The 25556-nt window shown below is 48.3% G+C and overlaps 1 protein-coding gene across 1 annotated transcript in view; it reads left to right on the top strand.

Annotated features, from left to right (window-relative positions):
• The first annotated feature begins 368 nt into the window (after positions 1-368).
• CUNH16orf96 (chromosome unknown C16orf96 homolog) overlaps positions 369-25556 on the top strand; it is a 38005-nt gene continuing 12817 nt past the window's right edge. Inside the window, exons 1-14 of the mRNA XM_045820755.1 lie at positions 369-788; positions 7903-8007; positions 9157-9237; positions 9450-9536; positions 9630-11061; positions 13091-13176; positions 13494-13604; positions 16497-16571; positions 17000-17164; positions 19203-19321; positions 20084-20146; positions 22919-23011; positions 23978-24128; positions 24250-24352. Of these exons, the coding sequence (XP_045676711.1) occupies positions 369-788; positions 7903-8007; positions 9157-9237; positions 9450-9536; positions 9630-11061; positions 13091-13176; positions 13494-13604; positions 16497-16571; positions 17000-17164; positions 19203-19321; positions 20084-20146; positions 22919-23011; positions 23978-24128; positions 24250-24352 (3091 nt within the window). The remainder of the gene's footprint in view (positions 789-7902; positions 8008-9156; positions 9238-9449; positions 9537-9629; positions 11062-13090; positions 13177-13493; positions 13605-16496; positions 16572-16999; positions 17165-19202; positions 19322-20083; positions 20147-22918; positions 23012-23977; positions 24129-24249; positions 24353-25556) is intronic.

Raw genomic sequence — 25556 nt, 5'->3', positions numbered from 1 at the left:
AGCTGCCACTCCCATTACCTTCCCGGCATGCTTCTTGGAAAGGGTCATTGGTCTTATATAATCAAAGGGCTTGAGTTAAAAGGCCAGCCCTTTGTTCAAACATTCATCAACTATTAATTGAGTACCTACTCTCTTCCACTCCAGACCCTTGGAAGCACGCCCACTGCCACATTCTTTGGTATCCTAGCAACAAAAAAACTCTCATCTGAACTCTGGCCAGGACAGAGGCCATTTTCCCTCTGACTGCTGTCACTTGCAGCTTCTCTGGGTCTCTGAGCATCTGTTTGTGCAGCTTGTGGATCCAGTGAAAGCCACCACTTGTCCCCAAAGGTGCCCAGAACCCCATCCCCGCCAACAGCCCTGGTAGAATGAGCTTCTCACTCACATTCTCTGAGCTGGTCAACATCGCCATCCCACAGTGCGGTGTGGTGAACTTCAAGGCCATGCACCTTCTCCTCCATGGCATCCTGGAGCACATCCAAATGGCTGAGCTCAAGAAGGTCCTCTCGGGGGATGAGGACTTCCTCCAGTCCTCGCAGGCTGTGTTCATGCCCCGGGAAGGAGATGCTCAGCCCATCCTCAACCCCATGAAGAGGCTGAGCAACGTCTTTGACCACGTGGTGAGCCGCATTGACAAGATGGAGAGCCAGATGGCCACATTGCAGGACCTGCCCTCTACCTCTGAGCTGGTGCAAGCCAGCCAGGGGGCCTGCCGGCCAGCCCAGGAACTATGGCAGCTGATAAAGCTCCGGAAGATGGTGGAAGGCAATGAAGAAGCCACTGAGAAGGTAAACCGCCTGGCCTCCGCAAGCTTCTTGCCCCCTTGCTCTTCTCCCAGGCATCTCGCCACCTAGTCCCTCATATCCCTTTGTGATGGGCCCACCCTGTCGGGTCATCAGGCAGACCAAAGCTCCAAGCTTGTATTCATCAAGTATTGAGGCAAGAAGCCAGACACAACGACCACATATTGTGTGATTTCATTTATATGAAACATCCAGAATGGGCACATCCATAGAAACAGAAAGCACATGTGTGGTTGCCAGGGCCCAGATGGAACAGGGAGTGGGGAGGGACTGCGTCCTGGTTATAGGATCTCCTTTTGGGGGGATGGAACGGCTTTGTACCAGATGGAGGCAGTGGTTTCATTGTGAATGCAGTAAATGCTACTAAGTTGTTCTCTTTAAAATAGTTCCTTATATGTTATGTGAATCTCACCTCAGTAAAAAACAGTAATAATTGTGGACCACCCACGAGGGAGGTGCCAGGTAGTCATGGTGAAGAGGAGTTCATGTTCTAGCAAGGGTGACAGACAGAAAGCGAGTGAGTAAAAATCTGTAGGAAAAGTGGGAAAGAGTACTATCTGTACTTTACAGGTGAGAAACGACACTCAGAAATGTTCACTACTTTGCTGCCAGTGACAGGAGAGGGCCTCGGCCTCTGCCCCAGGGCCTGCCTTGGGCCACGTACTCTCCTGCCTCCCGCTCAGCCCGTGCTTCTCCATCACAGCCTGTGGTCTTGGGGAAGACTCTGAATACTGGGAAATAAATACCCTGCCCTTTCTCCCATCATTCTCCCATTGGTTAAACTGGAGGGTGAGTGGTATGGTAAGCACAGTGCCTGTGGGCCAGGCTCAGGGCACGGAGTGTACAGCCAGGATGAAGGATGGACATGCAGGGGCTGATGGAGAGCTTCCATCAAATGGATGGACCACTCTGAGGTGCGTGCCGTAAAGGGGACTGGGAGCAGAGCTTTGGGAGAAGGGTGTCGGGCTTGAGATGGTTCTGGAAAAGCAGATAGAAGATCAGCAGACAGATGTTTGAAGGCACCCTTTCCAGAGGAGCAAGTGACAGCTGCCAGCACAGGGCATACTTGGGACACAAGGGACAGTCTTATTGGCTGATCCCCAGAGGAGGGTCATGGAAGATGAGCTGGAAGGTGGGCTAGGGCTCTACCCTGAGGGTCCTCGGGTGCCAGGGAAAAGCATTCGATCTCATCCAGGAAGTGTGCAGTCTTTCCTTTTGGGAACTAAGCTGCCCTGGAGAAGGCTAGTCTGGTCTCAGGGGAGAGATTAGCACAGGAGGCAGGGCCAGTGGGGGGAAGCCACAAGACAGAGAGCCCCCAGCCAGAGAGTAGAACAGCCGCCAGGTGTGGCAAGCACAGAAAGGAAGGGCTCATCATTCACCAGGTAAGCTAGATACTTGTGTCTGTAAGCTTCTTTAATCTTCAAAGCAACTCTGTGAGGCAGATTCTATTATTATCCCAAATTTACAGATGAGCAAATTGAGGCACAGAGAGGTTCAGGAACCCACTCGGTGTCACAGGGTTAGAAAATGGGCATTCGACTTGTCTTGGGCAGAGTGGGTTAGTGAAAGGCATAGTTATGTGGGGCGCTGGACATGCTGCCACTTCCCAACTGGAAAGGGTGGGGAGAAGGTGATGGTTTCTTTCTCCCAGAATTGTTGCAAGAATTAAGATAAAATCAAATAATGTATGGAAATTGCTTAGCACAGAGCTCCACATACTTTAGGTGTCCAATCAGTGGTCACTATTACTATTATTCAGAGATTTGAACTGAGCAGGGGAACTGAGATGGATCAGGACCTCAGCAAAGCCAGGCACCCAGAGCCCTGCAAAAACATCAACTTTTGGTGTGGGTGGGAGGAGGGAGAATCCAGTCTGGCCACGGTGGGCTGATGCCAGGCGAGAGAGGCAAGTCGACAACACAGAAGAATTGTAAGTTATCATGCTCAGTGGAAGCAGCTGGACACAAGGACCACATATTGCCTGATTCTGTTTATATAAAACATCCAGAACAGACAAATCTGTAGAGATAGGAAGTGGATTAGTGGTTGTCAGGAGCTGGGGATGGGGCAATGGGAGTGACTGCTGATGGGTGTTCTAAATCAGGGGTGTCAAACTCATTTTCATGGGGGGCCACATCAGCCTCGTGGCTGCCTTCAAAGGGCTGAATGTAATTTTAGGACTGTGTAAATGTAACTACTCCTTAACTAGGGGCAAGGAGCTCGGCACTGCTGCTGGGTAGAAACAAGGTACCAAGCCGGATATAACAAAGGTGGAGGGCCAGATTCAGCCTGCAGGACTTGTGTTTGCCGCCTGTGTTCTAAATGTTGAAACTCTTCTAAGTAGAGATGATGGTTGTACAACCTTGTGAATGAACTAAATGCCACTGAATTTTTCACTTTAGTATTGTTATGTGTGTTTTACCACATACACACAAAGAGATTGGCAGAATCAATCTTTAAAAACAAAAAATAAAAAAACGTGTTCTACCTGTACTCTGTCTACAAGAGACACATTTTAGATTCGAGGACATAGATAGGTTGAAAGTAAAAGGATGGGAAAAGAAAGCCCATGTAAGCAGTAACCAGAGGACAGCCGGAGTGACTACGCTGTTAGACAAGATAGACTTTAAGACAACAAATTGGTACTAAAGACAAAGAAGGCTGCATGGGTGGCAGAGGGCCGATTATGGAGGGCTTCAGAGGTTGGAGAGGTGCCAGCCCCTTCAGAGAAGCTTGCCTTCTACTTACCTTGATGGATGAAGGCTTCTAGAATGCATGAGTACCCAGAGTGACCCAACCTGTGCAGGAAAGGGGCAGACGGATGAGTTTAGACTGGGGTGTGCAGGCCTTAGAGGACTGTTTTTGCACTTAGCAATGTCCCTACTGTTAGAGAAAGTCACCTTGTGGGAGCCTGGCTGAGGCTGCCAGGGTTGCCTCGATGACCCATTGTAGGGAGCTGCCATGGCAGCTGTTCTCAGATGGTGCAAGCTGCTTAGCTAAGTGCCTGCACCCAGTCAGGTTGGCAGCCAAAATGCTATGTTGATGGCAGGGGTCACCTCGCCTGCCTCCTTCTGCCTCCTTTCTCCGGGATGGCTGGGTGTGTCCTCAGCTGCCCTTTATGGGCACTAGTCAAGGTGAATGGCCCCTGGAAAACTAGGGCAGGCACCATGGAGGCTCCTGGAGAGGTTTGGGAGGACCCACAGGCATGGCCCAAGGGCTGTGCCCTTGGTCATACCACCACCAGATTTAGGGGCTCAGATACTGCGACAAGTTGTTACTTAGCAGGTAGATTGATTGCAGGGGTTTTCACCCTTGGTAGTACTGACTTTTGGGCTGGGTGATTCTTTGTGGTGGAGACTGTCCTGTGCACTGTGGGATAAATTAGCAGCATCCCTGGGCTCCACCCATCAGGTTACCAAGAATTCCTCATAGTCATGACAACCCCAAATGTCTCCAGATGTTGCCATAAACCCACTGGGGCCAAAGCACCACTGTTGAGAACTGCTGAGTAGATGCCCTGGCTGGTGTGGCTCAGTGGATTGAGTGTCGGCCTGTGAACCAGTGTTGTTGGTTTGATTCCCAGTCAGGGAACCTGCCTAGGTTGCAGGCCAGGTCCCCAGTGGGGTGCATGTGAGAGGCAGCCAATTGATGTTTCTCTCCCTCTCTTTCTCCCTCCCTTCCCTTCTCTCTAAAAATAAGTAAATAAAATCTTTAAAAAAAACCCTCCCTCACAATTTTACTCTTCCAACCCAAAACTCCTACTATATATCCCACAATTAAAATAATTTGAAACTTATATTGGTTTTTGAGAATTTCTTAACCAAGTTTAAGGGCATGGAAGACACTTTGGGGATTTAGAGAATCAGGGTCAAAGTTTCTGTAAAGCAGCAATAAATTTCATAGGTTGGCAGGACCCTGTCCCCCAGCCCCAGGGCCCCAGGAAGTGTCACTGCACTCCTAGGTCTGTCTGGAAGGTGTGGGGTGTTAGCATTCCCATTTCCCAAAGCTCTGGCCACATAGATCAGTCTAGCTGCTTGTCTGAGGGGGTGTTTGCCTTGAACCCCCTCACTGATCCTTTACAGGCCTCTTGAAAGCACTGGGTCACCAACCTGAATCGACATTCTGAAAGCCCCCTTCAGAGACGGAGAGCAAGAAAGCCAGAGTCCATGCAAGTCTGGACAAGTCTAGTTGCAAGTGCCTGCAGGGCATTTCACACACCTTGGGGTCCACTTCCAGCAAGGGCAGCTTGCCAGGCTCACCTCCCCTGAATATGGCTCAGTCCAAGCTCCGTTTACAGTCTGAGGGGCCTTGTGGGCCCTTCCAGGTTATTCTCCCAGCCACACAGTCTAGGCCCTGACCTTTTCTCCAGTGCCCCTCCACTGGCCTTTCCTCCCTAGACTAGAGTCCAGGGCATGTCCCTAGGCTTGTGAGGAGCAGGCTGGATCTGGGGTGGGAAACCTGTAACTGACTATCATAGGAGAGCACCTGTGGAGAGCAGGACCAATAAAGTGGCACTGGTCTGGTCAAGAGAGCATGAAGTATATAAAACAAAGTGGAGTCACTCATGTCAACCAAGATGGCTGCCAGTCGGCCTTAACATTTTAGTTCAAGAGGGACACTACCTAAGTCACATTAGATACATCTGGCAAGGAGACACACCTAAGATATCTGCACATGTGATCAGAACAGCCATGTCTGCAGAATGGGACCACCCATAGATAGGCTCCTGGGCAAACTCCCCACTTGCCATCAAGGCTGCCAAGATACCTATTAAGAGACCCAGAAGGGTGGAGTGCACCACTTTCAAGGTATAACTGAGGCAGGCTCCAGACCACTCCTGAGACAGCTGAGCTCCACACACTAGAGAGATGCTCCATGCCATGCTGATCCCCCTTGGCACTGGCCACTGGAGGCTCTGCCCTGCTGGACTGAAGACTTCGTCTGTCCACCTGGCTCCAGAGACTCTGATGACTCCCTTGCCCACCATGCTGTCTCTGGAACCTGCAGACTGAGACTCTGGGCCTCTGGTTCAATATTCCCTGCTGACTGCTGTGTGTGTGTGTATTATATATCTCTCTTAGATTGTTAGAATGTGAGTAGGATATTGTATGTTGCTGTCCTACTTTGAGTGAACCTACATTCAGTAAAAGCTGAGTGAATAGCATAGTTACCTTGTGTGACTCTATTTCTTGGTGCCGGGCTGCTCAGCAGGTAGCACTCGGCTGACTTCTAGGAGAGAGTGTATCATGAACGTACGCTCACAGCAGCAGCAGCTCACGAGAAAATAATCTTTCTCTTTCTCCTCTCATGTGTAGCCCTCGATCATTGAGCTGTCTGTAAAATTTACCATCTTTTCTGGGTTTGTTGATCTTTTCAAAGAATAGGCTTTTAGTTTTGTTGACTGCCTCTATTATTTTTTACTCTCCACTCCATTAGTTTCCACTCTAATATTTATTGTTTCTTTTTTCCTCCCTTCCTCCCTCCCTCCCTCCCTCCCTCTCTCTCTCTCTTTCTCTCTCTCTCTCTCTCTCTCTTTCCTTGGAATAGGTTTAGTTTGCTCTACTTTTTCCAGTGTTTTATGATAGGAGGTTAGGCTTGATATGAGACCTTTCTTCTTTGTTAATATAGTCACATCCAGCTAAAATTTCTCTTTGAGCACTACTTTAGCGGCATCCCATAAATTATTGTGTGTTGTTTTAATTTTAATTCATCTCAGCGTGTTTTCTAATCTCCTTTGTGATTTCTTCTTGGACCCATTAGTTACTTGGGAGGATGCTGTTTGATTTCCACACATCTGTGAATATCTACTAGTTTCTACTGTTGATTTCTAATTGTATTACATGTGGTCAGAAAACACATTTTTTTATGATTTCAGCCCTTTTTAAATTTATTGAGACTTGTTTTTATGGCTAGCTTATGGTCTATCCTATAGAATGTTCTATGTGTGCTTAGAAGAATGTATATTCTGCCATTGTTAAATGAAGTTTTCTATAGATGACTGTTATGTCTGACTGGTTTATAGCATTGCTCAAATCTTCCTGTTTCCTTGCTGATCTGTTTAGTTGCTTTATCCACTATTGGAAATGGGGCACTGAAGTCTCCAACTATTCTTGTTGTCTATTTCTCCTTTCAGTTCTGCCAGTTTTTGCTTCATGTTTTTTGGGGACTCCATTGTTAGGTGCATATATGTTTTGCTTATTATATATCCCAGTAGATTAACCCTTTTGCCATTATAAATGTCCCTCTGTGTCTCTAGTAACAAGTTTTGTCTTAAAGTCCATTTTACCTGATACTAGTATAGCCACTGCAGTTCTCTTTTGGATATTGCTTGCATGATATGTATTTTTATATCACTTTATTTTCAACCTATTTGCACTTTTGAAGCTAAAATGTCTTTATGGCACCACGAGTTTGGATCATGTTTTTTTTATTCATTCATTCTGCTAATCTCTGCCACTTAATGGAAATTTTAATTGATTTACATTTAATATAATTACTAATAAGAAGGACTTCTGTCATTTTGCTATTTGTTATTTTTGTTAGCCAAATGCCTAACTATACACTAGGCCCTTTATATACATTATCACATTTTTATGACCATTTTATGATCGAGGAATCCAGAACTTAGAAAGATGCAGCAACACCTCCAGCCAGCGGTGAAACTGAGCTATGAGCCCAGCATTGCACCCATCAGCTCTTGCCTGAAGTTTCCTCACTGGTCCTCCAGCTCCCCCTGTTGTCTTCCCGGGACAATCTACACATGCAGCCAGGAGGACCCCTTAAAAATGTAAATCCAATAATAACTCCCTTGCTGATCCTCCTATGGTGTCCACCAAAGGCCATGAGATGCTTCATAATGAGTGACATCTGGTTACTGAATACATTCAAACACAGGGCTGCTTCCTTTCCACCCAGGCTACTTGAGAGCTCAGAGCACTGTAGACTTAAGTGTCATTTGCTGACCTCTAAGTGTGTTCCAGCCTCGGCATTACAAGAGTCAAGAAGACTTCTTAGAGTGTGGCAATCATCAGAGAGCTTACTTCTCTTCTCTGCCAGCCACACCCAACTTTGTGTTTTCCCCTCCTCTCTCCCTCTTCAGTCCATGAAGACCCTGCAGGATTTGCTCATTGACATTCATGCACTGAAGGCCACCACTGAAACCCTCCGGAAGGATGTGGACAAGCTGATGGACATAGTTAATAAGGTAGACCCTCCCCATCATCCTCCAAGCTGGCCATGCTTTTCATACTGCTGTTGGGTGGGTGACAGAATAAATCTAGGAAGCCTGTTATTAGTCAAAGGACACAGCCATGGGGGCAGGAGATGGGGGCTGACATGGTCCAGCCACTTGGCCCATCCGCCTGAACTCTCCATGGCTTCCACCATGCTGTGCTCCTCACACTGCAGTGTTAGGACACCATTTGCAAGTATCAGAAACTTAAGCCATTCTGGCTTAGGTAAAAAGTCCAGGATCGTTTCAGGTCCTGTTTGATCAAGGTGGTCATGCCACATCAATATCTCTCTCTCAGTGATGATTTTCCTTTGGGTTGGCTTCATATTTAGGTAGGTAGGTATTCCCTAAGTCTTGGCTACTCCAGGCTTACGTTCCATCAACTTAGGAGAAAGAGAACACCTCTTCCTCTTCTAGAAAACTCTGTTTACTCTGAGAAGTGGAATAAACCTAGTACAGGCCTACATGCTAGCTCCTTCTTTAGCCACAAGGACATCAACCCAGGCATGTTATAACTCCTTACCATGATGTGGAAGGACATGGAATTTCTGAAGTGTGATCTCATAGCTGAGGAGTCAGAACTGGGCTTAGAAGCCAGCTCTACATACCCCTCAGGTTGTATTGTGGCTGAGGTGTTACAAGCAGCCTCCCAATGACATGATTTCATTATTGTCCCCAATGCACAGCTCAGTGTACGCATTTGATTGTCAGAGCAACTGTGAGAATTTCAGTCTTGGGCTAGGTAGCTCCCATCTGAGCAAAAAGGGTACTGTTAGGAAACTGTGTCATGAAATACTAAAAAGAACCGTTGGACAAATCTATTGAGAAACAATGCCCACTCAGCTTACCTCTTGGAGATTCTTAATGTACATTTGTCCATTAAAGGCTCTGAGAAGTCCTACAGTACAAACACCCATGGAAGGCTTTTTAAGCCCAACATTTTCCAAATGTATTTGCCCAGAGAACCCTTTTCTACTCCTTTCTTACTCTCTGGGAAACACTTTTTCTTGCTTCTCCAACTCTTAGTCACCTAGACCTAAGTCCTTGTATTTGAGCAGTGGGAGAAGCAGGGCTGGGACCAGAACTTGCACTTCTAACCCATGGGTTTGGCTCATTTGACAGATACATGTGGAAAAAATAGCCACTTTCTTTGATGATTTGAAAGGGCAGAATCGGAAGATGAACGCGCTGCAGCGGGATGTGGTGAGGGCCGTAGTCCCATTTTTCCACCCTGGTCCCCTGAGCTCCGGGGCCCAGGGGTGCCTAGGACTGGGAGGGGAAAGGAGGGGAACACAGTCTGGAAAGGCCCATTTATCTGCAAGTGTGAAGGACAGTGTGGATGAGGGAGTCACCCAAGGGCTTCATACCCTTCAGGTTCACGTCCCTCATTCCCAACCCCCTCCTCTACCTCCTAGGCTATTCTCCAGAACAAGATCCTCACCATCCCCAAAACTGAGGAATTGGTACTCTGGAGCAGCCTCCATGAGGCTATGTTCACCCCAGTAAGTGAAGGAGGAGAGAGGCAGGGGAAGTAGGTGTGAGGGAGCAGGCAGGGTGACCACTGAGCTGGCCTTGGGCAGCCCTGGCCAGCCCAGCTATTTTTTCCACAGGGAGCTACTTCTCTACAGCTGGAGGATTCTGATCTGTGGCAGATTACAGATCAGCTCCAAGAGACTGACCTTCCCCACACCACCAAGTACCTTGAAACTGCTCATCAGAGCCAGATCTCAGAGGCTGTCCAACTCCCCAAGCTCCTGGATACCACTTTGCATTACCAGGTCCCAGAGAAACTACGGGAGGAGGAGTCTACCCGGGCAGTTCCACTCACTGGGGCCCCAGGGTTGGGGAAACCTCAGGTGCTGGAGCGTTGGCCAGCAGCCAAGACTGGGTCTGCACCTGGACCCAGGCCTGGTTTGATGCCGAGGCCAGAGCCTAAGTCCATGCCTGCACTTGGACCCAGGCAGGGGCCCCATCTGACACCTGACTTCACACTAGCACCTTGGCTTCCATTCATACCTAGGCCTGCCCATGAACCTGGGCCTTCCTCTGGACCTGGGCCTGCCCCTGGGCTTGAGACTGCGTTCAGACCTGGGCCTGCCCCTGGGCTTGAGACTGCATTCGGACCTGGGCCTGCCCCAGGCCCTCAACTCGCCCCACCAGGAATCTGGCCTTTTATGCCAGGTAGCTGGCCTTTAATGCCAGGTAGCTGGCCTCCTCCCAGAGGCTTGCCTAGGCCTAGCACTGGGCCTTTCTGGGACTTAGGTTCCATCCAGCCTAGCCAAGGCCCAATGGGCCCCCTGTCTGCTCAGCCCCCAGGCTTGAGGGCCCCACCACCAGCCACAGAACTTGGCTCTACTTGGCCTTACCCACGGTCATCACAGTCTCACCGTGCAGAGGTGCATGAGCTCCCAGTTGTCTCAGAAAGTGCAGAAGAAGAGGACTTACCGCACAAGAAAATATCTCAGGATGAAGCCCCCAGAGCTGAGGCCCCCAAGGAAATGGCCCCTAAGGAATCCCAGTTTGCCCTTCAAAAGATGAAAACCACTGCTGCCGTTGCAGCTGCTGCCGCTGCCGCCTATGCAGCTGCTGCGACCTCAGCAGCCCGGGCAGCCGGGATCGCTGCCAAGGTCGTCAAAGATGCCCCCGCCACCAAACTGGCCACGGTAGCAACAACCGTGGCCGCATCTGGGCCCTTAGGGGTCTTTGCAGATGTCATGGGCGCTGGGTCTTCCCGTGGGGCCACAGGCTCCGTGGTCTTCCCTAATGACACCGAGATGGAAGACTTGCAGGAGCTAGACTACAGTGACATCTGGCCTTCTTCACATGCTGCTGCTGCCTTCATCCCACCCGATACTGCCTTCTCCCAGTCCATGCTCGCAGCCAAACAAGCTGTGACCCCCGAAGACAAGAAGAAGGCCGTCAAGTATTCCATGAGCCACATAGCGCAGATACCTATTCGACACGACTCCCTGAAAGAAGAGCTTGTCCAGCTGTCAACCAACTTGGAACAGCGCATAGGTTATCTAGGTAGGCCCAGACTGGCTCTGGGAAAGGCGGTAAGGGCTCAGGCCCTCCCTGTGGCCTGCAAGAAGCACCTCCTCTCCTTTGTTTAACTGCCCCAACAAAGTCTACATTCCTTTGGTGTAAGCATTAGCCTCTTTCTAGTCTACTCTATCCTTTACAATGAATGTACAGTGAGGTCTCATCTTAGGACTGAGGGGCAGTTTCGAGTCTAAAGCTGGTGCTTAGAAAGGAAAATTTCATGTCAAAAATCACTCTTGAAAATCACCCATAAAACCCAGTCCTACTGTATGGTGTTTTGACAAATCCAGATCCTCCGGAGTGTCCAACAGTGCTGAACAGGCCCCAGATGAAATGATCAATTTGGGATTAGGAACAACTGCCAGGCAAACATGGAGACCCTTAAAGACCATACTCACATTCTGGGTGGCCGTGGGGCCAGTAGATTTATGCTCCATTTCATGCCCACGATGGGCATGTGCTCACTGAGGGGTATGGAGGGACACGGTGGCCCACTTCAGCGGTTCTCAACTTTGAGCCTGCCTCAGCACCCCCTGGCGGGCTTGGTAAAGCACAGACTGTGGGGCCCATCCCGTTTCTGATTCAGGCTATTGGCAGGGGGTGGGGTGGGGGTGGGCAAGAATGTGCATTTCTGACCCTTCCTGGGGAAATGCTGCTGATGTTGCTGGCCTGGGAACCCACTCTGAGATCCATTTCCCTACCTTCTTTAAATCATTATCTTTCTGTTTTGCTCTCTGCCAAGTATAATTGTTGAATTAACCTAAGTACAACCCATGTACAGTGCTGCCCCTGATGGGTGGTGCTATTCCACAAACCTTGAAAAGAAAAAGAATTTTGCATAGCTACAAAGAACCATGCTGAACCCTGGCTAGTGTGGCTCAGTTTGTTTGGCATCATCCTACAAACCAAAAGGTCGCCGGTTTGATTCCCAGTCTGGGTACATGTCTGGGTACTGGGTTTGGGGACCCAGGCATGGGTCCCCAGCTGAGGCCAGTGAAGCAGTCAACCCCTGATAGATGGTCCTCTCTCACATCAATGATTTCCTCACTCCCTTTCTTTCTCCCTTCCCCTCTCTCTAGAATAAAAAAACAAAAACAAAACAAACAAAAAAACACCTACACTGATATCAGTGAATACTGGGGCACAGCTAAGGTTCTGATAGTAATGAATTTAAATTTAAAATGTAAAGCTGTAATAGCCCAAAGTCTACCACTGATCAGCTGCTATTTTTGTTAAAGCTATAGTTAGGCTGTAAACATATCGTGGCTACAATTTTTCATACATCCCTAGCTCTGACCTGTATATTAGTTTTTTGGCCTCCCATCTGGAACTGGAAATAGCATATTACTTTTTACATTGTTTTTTTTCACTGCCATTTATCTCACCTATCCCCTTTCCACCTCCACCCACCCCTCCCCACAATGTATTTTTTTTACCCCTCTCCTCTTTTGTTAAATCTTCCCTTTTTATTTTGTAGTGAATAATATACTTATAAATAAGGTACTTCATAGTTTTGCTCAGGGTGTTTTTTGGGAGGGGTGTTGATTCTGTTTTGCTTTGTTTTTAGTTAATTCTGGAGCATGTTCCTTAGATCTGCTCTGTCTAATATGATAACCTGGAAACACTTGTGGCTATCGAGCACTTGACCTGGGGCGAGTTCAAGGTCAGATGTGCTCGAAGTGGAAAACATACAGTGGATATTGAAGGCTTAATACAGAAACAAGAATGTAAAATATCTCAATAATTTTTATTATATCTTTAAATGATACTATTTTGGATATATTGAGTTAAAAATGTCTTATTAAAATTAATGTCACCTGCTTCTTTTTAGATTTTTAAAATGTGACTCCTAGAAAACTTTAAATGACCTCAAAGGCCCCCCAAGCTCACAGCATGATATCTCTCTATCGGACAGCGCTGCCTCCAACATCTCATAACAGAAGCAGGTGGGACTCTAAACAAAGCATCTTCCCCCGTTCCTGCCCCCAACAGCCACCCTCTCCTTTGCTTTCAGCTAGTATGGGAGCCTCTGCCAAGATTGGGACAACAGTGGACATACTGCAAGAAAAGCTTGGCAGTCTCCAGAAATCCAGGATGCAGGTCAGTGTCTTGGGCAGAAAGAGCTTTTACTGAGATGATGACATGAGACAAGCTGATGGCGGACTGTGACCCAGAACTAGACCGAGCATTTGTCCTGTAGCTAAAAAGAGGCCTGGGGCAACGAGGGGCGGGGGAGGCAGCTGCAGCCCCACATCCTGCTGCGGCTGGGGCAGGGGCCCCAGGGGTGGGCACGTGTCCTGGTGGTGGTTAAGAGGGCAGGTCGGAGACACTCTGGGCTGGTACATTCTTCAAGCCCCGTCTCACCCATGGCGACCTCAGCAGCGGAGGCCTAGGATGTCTGTTTCTGCCCCCTTTAGGAAGAGGAACTCGAGAGAATTTGGGGCCACCAAATAGCAGTGGTAAAGGATCACTACATCGTGCTGGACAGGGCAGTGGAACAAATCCATATTCGCCTGGATGAGTTTAAGGTTCGGAGGTCTGGGGTCCCAGAATGGGCAGCTGAAGGGACAATTCTTCATCGGGATATTAGACCCTCTCCAAGGTTTCACATGTACACCGAAGGCAAGGGAACCAGTGGAAATTTTAGCGGCATTCTCCTACGCATAAGTTACGTTTCAATTAGAAACGTAACTTCCCCACCATGTGCACACACGTGGAAACAGAAGGGCCTGGATGGCGTCCCTCTTGCAGACCACGGGGTCGCCCACCCCTAGAAGGGTGCCCGGTGCAGAGTGAAGGCTCAAAATGTGTTGAAAGAATCCAGTGACTCAGAGGGTTTCTTGCACCAACTGTTACATCATTCATAACTCTCCCCTATACCACCTCATTTCTGACCAATCAGTGCCAAAGGCCTTTTTGGAACAGCAGAGTTGCTGACACGAGAAGTGTGGAGACCATACAGAGCCCTTACCAGGGGCTCACTCCACCAGACACTTTCTCCATGAGCCTGAGGGGTTCTGACTTTCTGAGCTGGACCTCAGGGCCAGGCATTTGGAGAAGGGACCAAAGCCATTCCCAGTAGGAGATGACCTTCTCCCGCAGTAGAAAGAGAAGTCCCAAACACAATCAGCTGGGGAGGTTTCCATGAGGGCTTCTGATTCCCTGTCAGGAGGCTATTGGTAGGATGCAGTAGGATGCAGGGGGTAAAAGGGGAGGACCCATACAGGGCAACTCAGACAGTAAAAGAACTTCTTCTACAAGGGGAACTGGTTCCCAGCCTACCCGCAGGTGGAAGGTAGAGCTCTGGGGCTCTGTGCATGCAGAGGAGACTAGGGCTATAGGACTGTGTTAGTACCAAGGTCAAGCATAACATCATCTCCTGCCAACTCTGGGCCCTTTTTCATCACTGCTTCAAAGAGGCCAGGTTGCCATGTCCGAGGCACATGTTGGTGCCCTTCCTCGATGCAGATGAGTCAGTCCATTAAACGTGTCTGACGTGCACCCAGCACTATGCCCTGCCCTGCATGCATGGGGGGAGGTGAGGTCACAGTACCTGGCTCCAAGTAGTCATCACTCGTTGAAAGAAACTCCGGAGGATAAGGCCCAACCACCAGCACCAAATAGATCAAGGCAGTTCTTTGTCTCAACTACCTTTCTGTCCTTCGGGCCCACGAGAAAGAAGTAATTGCCTATGAAAGTTAAACCTGGAAGAACACACTTTGTATATAACACATATTTCATTAAATATATCTTAAATGAACATGTGCAACAGATCAGCAGCCCCCCTGGAGCCCTTCCAGTAGAGAAATGAGGGTATGCAGACGCCCTCATTTCTGGAGTAGCTGTTATTGTTTTACCTGGATGTGTGTGAGAAAATGTTATGAACAAAGTGGGTGATGCACAAAATCCTCTTACTCATTCATCCAGTCACTCCGCCAATGTTCCTGAGCCTTCACTCTGCACCGACACCCTTCTAGGGCCTGGCAATGCAGCAGCCAACAGGACAGACACCATCGAGGCTCTTCTGTGTTTGAGAGTAAGCAGTAGTATTTGTGTCTTTGATCAAAGTATACTTTATGCACAGTAAAATGCCCAAGTTTTAAGTATAAGAGGTGGATAAATTTTTGCCTATTTACATATCCATGTCCCCACTACCCAATCAAGATGGAAACATGTCCATCACCTTATTAAATGTTTGTTTATTGATTTTTAGAGAAAGAGAAGAAGGGAAAAAGAGAAAAACATTAATTTGTTGTCCCACTTTTTAATGCATTCACTGGGGATCGAACCCACAACCTTGACATATCAGGACAACACTCTAACCAACTGAGCTACCCAGCCAGGGCCATATCTGTTACCTTAGAGTGCACTCTTAGAGTGTTTCCCACTAAAAACACAGCAGGAAAATAAATGAGAACAGAACTCTTTCTTTTTGACTCGATGGAAAACATTACTTTCCCTTTGCAAGAGGATGTGATGGAGCTTTGCATTAATTAGAATTAGGTTCAACTTTCAATAACCTAACCTCCCCAAATAACTGACTGAAACAAGGTACCTCAGAAAAACAAGAAAGTCAGAGATGATAATCTATGGCGGGTCTTGAATTCCATGGTGTGTGATTTCCATTCACAAGGTCACCTCAGGCTCCAAGATGGCTGCTGGTGCTCTGTGCATTAACTCCACACTCAAGCCAGCAGTGAGGAGGACACCTGCCCACTTTCATATTTACCCCAAGGGTCACACCAAGCTGTAAGGGAGGCTGTGAAATGTAGTCTTGATTCTGGGAGGTCAGATGGCAGCTAAAAGTGAGAGGTTCTGCTGAGGGTGAGAGGAAGGCCAGATATGAAGGGAGAAGTAGAAGCCTGTTTTCCGATTTGGAGGAAAAGTGACCTCTGGGGACACAGCCCAGTGGCTGTGAGGCTCTTCCTAACCCACTGTGAGGCCCCAGTAAGTGGGGAGAGGGCAGAGTTGATGGAGGGAATTGGTTCTTTGTGGAGTCACGGGGATGGGAGTGTGTCCCCCGACAGCGGGGCACAGCGTGTGCCAGGTGTAAGTGCTTGGCTGGTGAATAGACTGGGATTCTTGCTGGGACCTCACTACAGGTCAGAAGAGATGAGCTTGCCCAAAACATCTAGGGAGCTGAAGCATCAGCTTCGGCTTATTCTTTCCTTCCTCAGGTCTGCCTCCCTGTGCAGTGAAGTTGCCATGCCCATCTCCCAGATGACAGCTTTTTCCAAGTCCCACATTTCTTCCCTTCAAACCTGGGCACCAGGAGTCCAGGAGCCCAGGCCTTCCCATGTGCCCACCCTACCTGCTGTCCACCTGGCCTCAGTGTCCCACAGCAAGGGTGGAGTTGAGAGGCGGGCATTATCCACAGGGCTTCCAAGGTTGGCTGACATGCCCTTTGCTTCTGTTCTTAGATTCTCCGAGCTCAAATAAAAGACCTAGAAATGCGCAAGGCAGACAAAAACGTGATGGAGCAGGAGTTGAAAGAGGTGAGTAAGCAGATTCCTTTCTGCCTCCTGCTCCCCGGTCCTAAGCCCCAGCTCTGCCACCCAGGGAATGGAATCAATCAGCCAAGACAAATCCTGGCAGTGATACTTCAGAGTCTTATTCATATGGAAAGGCTGCGGAAGCTTCTCACAAGTTGTCCTGTCAATTCCTAGTTTCAGTGACTCAGGGTTAGTGACAGTGTGTTTCGTGAACTTAAAAATCATGCACCAACTTCTCTGTCATAGGAAAACCGTGCCTCAGATGTGACCGTTGTTTTTGAGTCAACATAAGCTCCAGGACAGAATTTAAGCCAAGGCTACAAGTCCAGGGTCCCAACTTGAAAAAACTAACCATAGTGGTCTGATCTCCCCCAGCTTCCCCTTGCTCCCACCCCAGCAGCTCTGCTTCTCTGAGTCCCTTCTCTCTCTAGAAAGCTGACAGGAGCACTCTGGCAGGCAAGGCAAGCCGGGTTGACCTGGAGGCGATGGCAGTGGAGATGAACGAGATGATGCAGAGCATGCTATTCAGGGTCGTGTCCCATGAGGATGACTGGAAGAAGGTTGTGGAGCAGCTCAGCAAGGACCTGGGCACCAAGGTGAGTTTCCCTGTATTAGGTATTACTTGCTGCATGACAAATTACTCTGGATTAGCAGCTTAAGGCAACAAGCATTTCGTTTCTGAAGGTCAAGAATTTGGGAGCAGCTTAGCTGGGTGGCTCCGGGTCTCCCATGAGGTTGCAGTCAAGATGTCATCTGGGGCTGCAGTTCTCTGAAGGTGACTGGGGCTGGAGAAACCACCTCTAAGGTGGCACCCTTCTGTGGCTGTGGGCAAGGCTCCTCATCCCTCATCCCATGAACTCCTTAAGGCCACTTGGGGAGCCTCACAACACTGCAGCTGACTCCCCTCAAAATGGGTGACCAAGGGAGCATGACAGATGGAGCTTTTACACATATCAGCTGGAAATCTGTGAAGAGCTCTCCTTCATCAGTTTGAGCTGATGACCCTGAAATATGGTCCTTTCAAGGAAAGAAAGAAACAATGATGAATTATTTCCTTTATGACCAGTTTTCATGGTAACATATTGATGGAAATAGCCACATTCCAAAACATGGTGGCAAATGAGGGTTTCTGTTTTTATTTTTTATTTCTTCTTTGTGAGTGTCGCCATGAATCATGGGTTTTTATATATTCAATACTCAATTCATTCAATTAATTAAGTTACTATTTATTTTGTCACTCATATGATCTCATCTTTGGCCTGTGAGCTGGCTTCTGAGCCCTTCCGCTGGACCCTCTGTCATGGGATATCTGTCTTATTTCCTAAATGACAAGCTGTTCCAGGCTTATTGTCAACATTCTATTCCTCAGATCTGAATCAGCCATATCTCTGTGGAGTCCTGGTTCCTTTCAGTGGGGAATGGTGTTTAGAGACCAAAATCTGGGCACTGGAAGGAACACCTTAAAAATTCAGAAGTCGCCCTGGCTGGTGTAGCTCAGTGGATTGAGCGTGGGCTGCGAACCAAAGTGTTGCAGGTTCGATTCCCAGCCAGGGTACATGCCTGGGTTGCAGGTAATAACCTCCAGCAACCGCACATTGATGTTTCTCTCTCTCTCTCTCTGTCTCCCTCCCTTCCCTCTCTAAAAATAAATAAATAAAATCTTTAAAAAAATAAACTATCAAAAAAAAATTCAGAAGTCCCACTTTACAAAAGAGTCTGGCAGTTTTTCAAAAAGTTAGACATGGAATTACCATACCACTCAGCATTTCACTCCTAGATATATATACCCAAGAGAAAACTTATGTCCATGTAAAAACTTGGATAAGGATGTTCATCACAGCATTATTCATAAGAGCTAAAAAGTGGAAACAACTCAAATGTCCATCAGTGGATGAATGGATAAACAAAATGTAGTCTAGCAATAAAATCAAATATTATTCATCCCATAAAAAAGAATGAAGCATTAATACATATTATAACCTGGATAAACCTTGAAAACATTATACTCAGTGAAAGAAGTCTGACAAAAAATGCCACAGATTGTTTGATTCCATTTGGATGCAATGTTCAGAATAAGCAAATCTACAAAGTACAATAGAGTCGTAGTGGTTGCCTGCCTCTGAGGGCCTAGGAGGAAATGAGGGGTGACTGCTAATGGAGAAGAGGCTTCTTTTGGGAATGATGAGAATGTTACAAGATCAATTGTAGTGATTTGATGGTCACACAATTCTGTGAATATATTAAACACCATTGAATGTATATGCTGTACTCAGTAAATATGTGTTGAATGTGTGAATACAGGGTGTCTGGGGACCATGGGAGGAATGTTTCTTGGGCCTGCAGACCTGTGGTTGAGCATAGGTTTGGCTTTATCACTTGGAGGCAGTAACTGATGCTGTTTCTTTGCCTTGTGTGCTGGTAAGGTCACGTGGCAGCTCCCCTCTAGCATTAGCGTGCCGTTAGGGGTACAAACCATAACCCAAGTTTGTCAGTTCCCTTTCCTTAACCAGCTCACTTTGTTTAATCCTGTTACACCCTCTGTAACTTTGCGGGCTACTGCAAATCCTTTTCTGGAGGGTGGCAGGACGTGAATTAGTTGACTAAACATTCTTTTCTTCCCTTTGTCTATTGCAGCTGGTCCACAGGGATTTGGAGGATCTAAAGAAAGACATAAATGAGGTCGAGCAATTAGTCAAGAAGCTGCTAATCGAAGGCCTCCGATTTGATCCAGACAGCGCCGCTGGCTTTAGGAAGTGAGCCCCTGCTGGGTAGAGGTGGAGCTGGTGGAGACTAGGGGATCCTCCAGGGAGGAAACAAGTGACCTAGCTGGGTAGCTCTGTTGGTTGGGATCCCAGAGCATTCTGGGAGCAAGAATTCCAGACCTATGGATGTGGGGAGGCGGGATGGGCTTCCCAGCTGGGTGTGGAAAGGGTTGGGGTGAGGTTGAGAGTGCCGGGCACTCAAACCTGGGCAGCTCTGGTCTTGATTGGCGGAGGGGCTCCAGGAGCACATCTGCTCCTAAGCTCTTTTACCACAAATGAGGAGGTTCAGAGAGGGAAGGAGCCATGCAAGTGGGAGCCTGGATGGATCTGGGAACACAGCCAGGTCCTCTGCCCCCATCCACACAGCACCCCCAGACAGAGGGATTCAATGTCCTGGGAGCTCCTGTCCCCGGATCACCCCTCACGCCTCTCTGAAGGCTACTGTGTCTACTGTGAAGGTTAGCTTTCCAGGAGGTCCCTGCTTTTAAAGACCTCCATTAATCATGTTTAAGGCAGGGAGATACACTACACTTTTATTTTCTCACCTCTATCCCAGGCGGCCGCAAATGGGGGTCAGCAGAGGCCAGCAGAACTGAGCGGAGCTGGGCCAGGCCAGTGGGTGTAGGATGTGGGTGGAAGTCCTGGCCCTGATGCACAGACAGACCTGCATCCTCCCCCAAGCACTGCCTGGGGATGGGGCAGCCTCGCAGGGCCTGACTGGGGTGCCACAGCTGAGGAATGGCTGTCTTCCAGGAAACTGTTTGAGCGGGTGAAATGCATTTCCTGCGACCGGCCTGTGGAGATGATGACTGGACCGTGAGTACTGCCGCCAGGGGGCGCCCGCGCCTTCTTTTGGACGGACACCCCCACCCACCCCCACCGCCCCCTGTGGCTGCGTTGTTCTGGGAGCATTTATAGGCACATCCACTTACTTGTCTTGTAGACATCATTTCGTTCGCTCCCTGTCCCTGATTGAGCCAGCACCATCCCCTCCTTTCTTCACCTGCACTGTCAGGGTGCCCACTGTCCTAGGGACTGGGTCAGCTCCAAAAGAAAAATAGTGGTGACCTAGCTGGGTAGCTCTGTTGGTTGGAGCGTCATCCTGTACACTGAAAGGTCGCAGGTTTGGTCCCTCCTCAAGGCGTGTGCAGAAGGTATGGGGTCTTTCTCTCTCCCTCTTTCCTTTTCTCTCAAATCAATACATATATTCTTGGGTGAGGATTTAAAATAATAAATAATAATAACAACAATAATAATAATAGAAGAAAACTATAGGGGAAAGCAGAACTTTGTGGGAATTTGCACCCTGGCTGGCATAGCTCAGTGGATTGAGTGCGGGCTGCGAACCAAAGTGTCACAGGTTCGATTCCCAGCCAGGGTACATGCCTGGGTTGCAGGCCATGACCCCCAGCAACCGCACATTGATGTTTCTCTCTCTCTCTCTTTCTCCCTCCATTCCCTCTCTAAAAATAAATAGATAAAATCTTAAAAAAAAAAGAACTTTGTGGGAATTCCTCGCATGCATTTTTATGGTCTAATACTTTATTTAATGATGTGAAATTCACATAAGAGTAACCATTTAAAGTGAATGATTCAGGGGCATTTAGTTCATTTACCATAATGTGCAACCAACACCTTTAATTCCAAAACACTTTTATCATCTGGAATCCCCTGACTTACTAAGCAATGGCTTCTACTGCCTGCTCCCCTCAGCCCCTGACAACCTCGAATCTACTTCTGTCTATAAATTTGTCTATGCTGGACATTTCATAGAAATGGAATCATCCAGTCTATTGTCTCTTGCACTTGGCTTCTTCCACAGAACATAGTGTTTTTCAGGTTCATCCAGGTTGTAGTGTGTGCCAGTACTTCGCTCTTTTTTGTGGCTGAATAATGTCCCATTGTATGGATAGGCCACACTTATTGTTGGTCAATTTATACATTGATGGGCATTTGGGTTGCTTCTACCTTTTAGCCTTAATACATAGTGCTATTGTGAACATGCATGTAATATATTTGTTTGAACACCTGTTTCCAATTCTTCTGGATGTAAACCTGAGAGTGGAAGTGCTTGATCATATGGTAACTTTATGATTAACTTTTTGAAGATCCGACTGACAATATTCTGGTTTAAGAGCTAGGATCTTGCCATGTCCCCGGCCTCTGGGGTGCTAATCTGGCCCTGGTGACCAGTGAAGCTCAGCAATACCCCCATGCCAGTGCACATTCATGGAGGGTCTTTGGAACTATATTCAGAGCCTTTCTTTCAGACAACAGATACCTACAGATGCAGTATTCCTTATAATAGTAAAAAAAAAAAAAAAGAAAGAAAGAAAAGAAAAAGGAAACAAGCTGAGTGGTAAATGAGTTACAGTAAATTCATGTCAGCCAATACAGATCGTATTGTAAAAGAAACCACATCACAGGAACTTCTGAGATGCGGAAATGATCTCCAACTGTGATGTCCAGTGCAGTAGCCCCTGGCCACATGCAGCTTGTTGAGCACCTGAAACATGGCTAATACAATTGAGGAACTGAATTTGAAACTTATTTAAATTTAGTTAATTTAAATAGCTATGTGGCCAGCGGCTGCCATATTGGCTAGCACGGTTGTGGAAGAATATGAATGACCTGGGAAAGGTTTTGCAATAACTTAAATGAGAAAATCAAGTAGTAGGTGTCTTATGATCCCATTTTTGTTAAAAAAATATATAAACATCGAAAAAATACTGGTAGGACACATATCAAAGTATGTGTCACATGGTTACAGTACTTTTTTGCTTATTTGTGCTCTTATATGCTTTCTAAAGTTCAGGCAATGTGTATTACTTTAAATTTTATTGTGGCTTACATACATACAATAAAGTATGTAAATATTTACTGTTCAGCTTGATAAGTTCTTTTATCCTCACCCAAGGACATGCTTATCAATTTCACAGAGAGGGCAAGGGAGGAAGAGAAACATCGATGCCTCTTGCACGCACCCCAAATGGGGACCAAACCTGAAAACTAGGTATGTGCCCTAACTGGGAATTGAACACGCCACCTTTCAGTTTACAGGACATTGCTCCAACCAACTGAGCCACACCAGCCAGGGCTTGGGGAGTTTTACATGTGTACACATCCTCATATCCCCCATGCAGATCAAGATGTAGAACAGGTCCAGCTCCCGAGAAGGCTACTGTTTTTTTATTTTTATTGTGGTAAAATACACATAACATAAGTTAATCACTTTATGGAGAACATTTCAGTGGCATTTTGGACATTGACAATATTATGCAGGTACCACCTCCAGTTCCAGAACATTTCCATCAGTCCAGAAGGAAATCCCTTACCTGTTAGCCATTCCCCTTGCTCCCAAGCTCTGACCACCTCCAGTCTGTGCCTGATGTTTACTTTTATTATAACTGTAACATTTTTTAAATGATAATTGGAACTTTTTTTAGTGACTTACAAAGATTATCCGGGTTCGCCAGAGCCCTTGTAGGGCAGCCTTAGGCTAAATTTGAGGGTGGGTTCCTGGAGAAAGTGGGAGCTCTGTGCCCTCTGCTGGCCACGTATGCCTACTACTGAGCTCTTGTTCAACAGACACCTCATCACCATCCGCAAAGCCCACCTGCTGTCTCGGCTTCGTCCAGCTAGTGCCAACAGCTACGAGTACCTCCAGCGGCAACAGATGAGGTGAGCAGACTGGAGTTCTGCCCCACAGAGGACCCTCAGGACCCAGGAGCCCTGCAGAGACCTAAACGCTAGTCCCAGGATCCAAAGACTATCCCAGGGCACTGCCAGCCATCTGTAAGGAGTATGTTTGGGGAGATAGCTAGGGCAGGAGACAGGCATGTGAGAAGAAAGGAATGGACATATTTATTGGGCATCTATTATGAGCCAAGAATCATCAGGGAAGGGTTTCTTATTTAAATCTCACAACCCCCTATGAGCTAGGGGGTAATGTGCCTGCTTCTTGCTGGAGGACGTAAGTAAATTCGGTGAGACTTGCTGTGGCCGGGCAGACACTGTGCTAAGTGCTTTGACATACTTGACCTCATTAAATCCTTACACTTTGCCCTTTGAGGAATATTCTGTTATCATCCCATTTCACAGTTGAAGAAATTGAGGCTCAGAGAACTTAAGCAACCTGCCTAAGGTCACAGGTAGTAAATGGCAGAGCTGGCACCTGAATCTGCGGATTTCCACCAGACCCAGCTGGCTCCCTGGGTCCCAGCCCCATCCCTCACCCTCTGGACATCCCATGGCGTCAAGGTGCTCCCCACCCCCAGGTGGGGGAATAATAGTAACCACAGCCACACAAGGGGAGGGACATGGGAGCCTGTGCCCCGTGCCCTTATATGCCTTGCCTGATTCTTTCTGGAGATCAAGAGGCTAAGAGCATATGTTTGGCAGGTCAGATCAGGCCTCCGGGGGTGGCTAGGGTCTGGGGAAATGTAGGCCTTGATTTTTTCTCTGGCCCCACTCTGTCTGCTTCTGTCCACCCACCAGGCCCCAGGCCTGTTCGGCTATACCACCAAAATCAGCTGGAAGAAATTCCAGTCATCCCTTGTTACTGGCCAGGTCCTTAGGGCCTAGCCTTAGGCTCCTTGGGGGTAGAGGTTTCTTCACGTGGCTGATGACCCTCCTGCCCTGTCCAAGGGAACAGCAGCGGCTGAAGCAGCTTCAGGACCTCGGAGACAAGGAGGACTGGAGTGATGGCCCTGGGAATGACGGCAACCACAAGCTCAAGTCATATAATTTGTCAACACTCTACCCCTATGGGGACCCTGAGTTGCTGGACTATGATACTGTGAGTCAGGCCACAGCCTGGATGGTGGGTGACCCGGGGCAGGGGGCCATGCTCTTTCTGCTGGGCCTGTGTGTATACTACACGGGCTCAAGGTCACTCCCTTACTTGGGCCATCCAACAGGCCGAGGTGGACATCCTGGGAGTGGACGGGATCCTGTACAAGGGCCGAATGAACACCCAGGATGGGGCACGACCACTGGCCAGTGTGGAGAAGGAGTCGGCTGGTGAGAGGCGTCAGGCTTTCCTGGGCACTCCTGTCTAGTGTCCTGGCTTTGCTGGCCAGCATGAACAGAGGCCCTGGCAAGCAGGGCCCAGAGCTGGCACCATCCCTGACTGGGGGGTCCTCACACAGCCACTTGCAAAAACAAGGTTCTACTGTATGCCAGACACTGCATACAGCAGACTCAGTGCCGGGGAGACAAAGGGGAGCAAAAACAGTGGTTATGCTCTGGAGTCTCCATATGAGTAGAAGAAGCAGACTAAGCAGATAACTGAAGGTGAGGCTGAACAGCTGACCTGAAGGGAGGGCCCTGGTACTAGGACTGTTTTTGTGACAAAGCATGTGGGCCTAGGAAGGGGTGCTGGCGGTCCCCCCAAAGGTGGGATGCTGGGCTGGTGATGGGAGAGTTGTGACAAAACATGCTGGCCCAAGGAGAGGGACTGGGTACTGCCCTGAGGCCTCTGAAAAGGGACCAAGTTTTCTCTAGATGGAGGGCTCAGGTGGGAGGAGAGCAGTCCAGGTGGAAGGAATAGCAGGCGCAAAGTCTCTGGAGTGGATGTGAGCCAGGCAAAGTCAGGCACTCATAAAGGTGAGTCCACCTGAGGTGCAGAGATTGGGGTGGGGTTGGGCGTGAGGAAGAGGGCACTTGGACAGACCATGGAGGCTGTGTCCTAATGTCAAGGGCAGGCTAGGGTTGGGCCGGAGGAGAGTCTGTCACACACGTGGAATCAGTGCTCTGGTTGCTGCAGTGTTGAGGCCCTGGCTCCGGATGGCTTCTACCGGGGACCCCACCATTCAGCTCCAGCACTGGGCCAGCAAGACTGAAAGGCGCACCTTCCTAGGCTGGTGACTGCATCACTCCAGTCCCTGCCTTCATCTCTGCGTAGCCTGCTCACTGTGTATTCTCCTCTCTGTCTCTTGTAAGGATACATGTCATTGGACTTAAGGCCCAAATTAACCCAGTACGCTCTCACCTCAAGATCCTTTGCTTAATTACATCCACAAAGATTTTTTTCTCCAAAACAGATTACATTCACAGGTTCCAGGGGACATCTTTTTGGGGGCCATCCTTCAACCCAGTATAGACCTCCCCCTGGTCCAGGAGGGTGGGACAACCATCTTCAACCCCACATGCCCTCCGGGGCAAGGCTGTGGCCTGCAGTGTTAATACTTCTTTCTGGGTGCCCGGCAGTGGATGCTGTTGGGAG

This window comes from Phyllostomus hastatus, unplaced genomic scaffold (assembly GCF_019186645.2).
Source record: "Phyllostomus hastatus isolate PE091 unplaced genomic scaffold, TTU_PhHast_1.1 phas_scaffold_442, whole genome shotgun sequence".
Classification (NCBI taxonomy): Eukaryota; Metazoa; Chordata; class Mammalia; order Chiroptera; family Phyllostomidae; genus Phyllostomus; species Phyllostomus hastatus.
The sequence above is the reverse complement of the archived record's forward strand: the minus strand, read 5'-3'. Positions and strand labels throughout refer to the sequence as shown.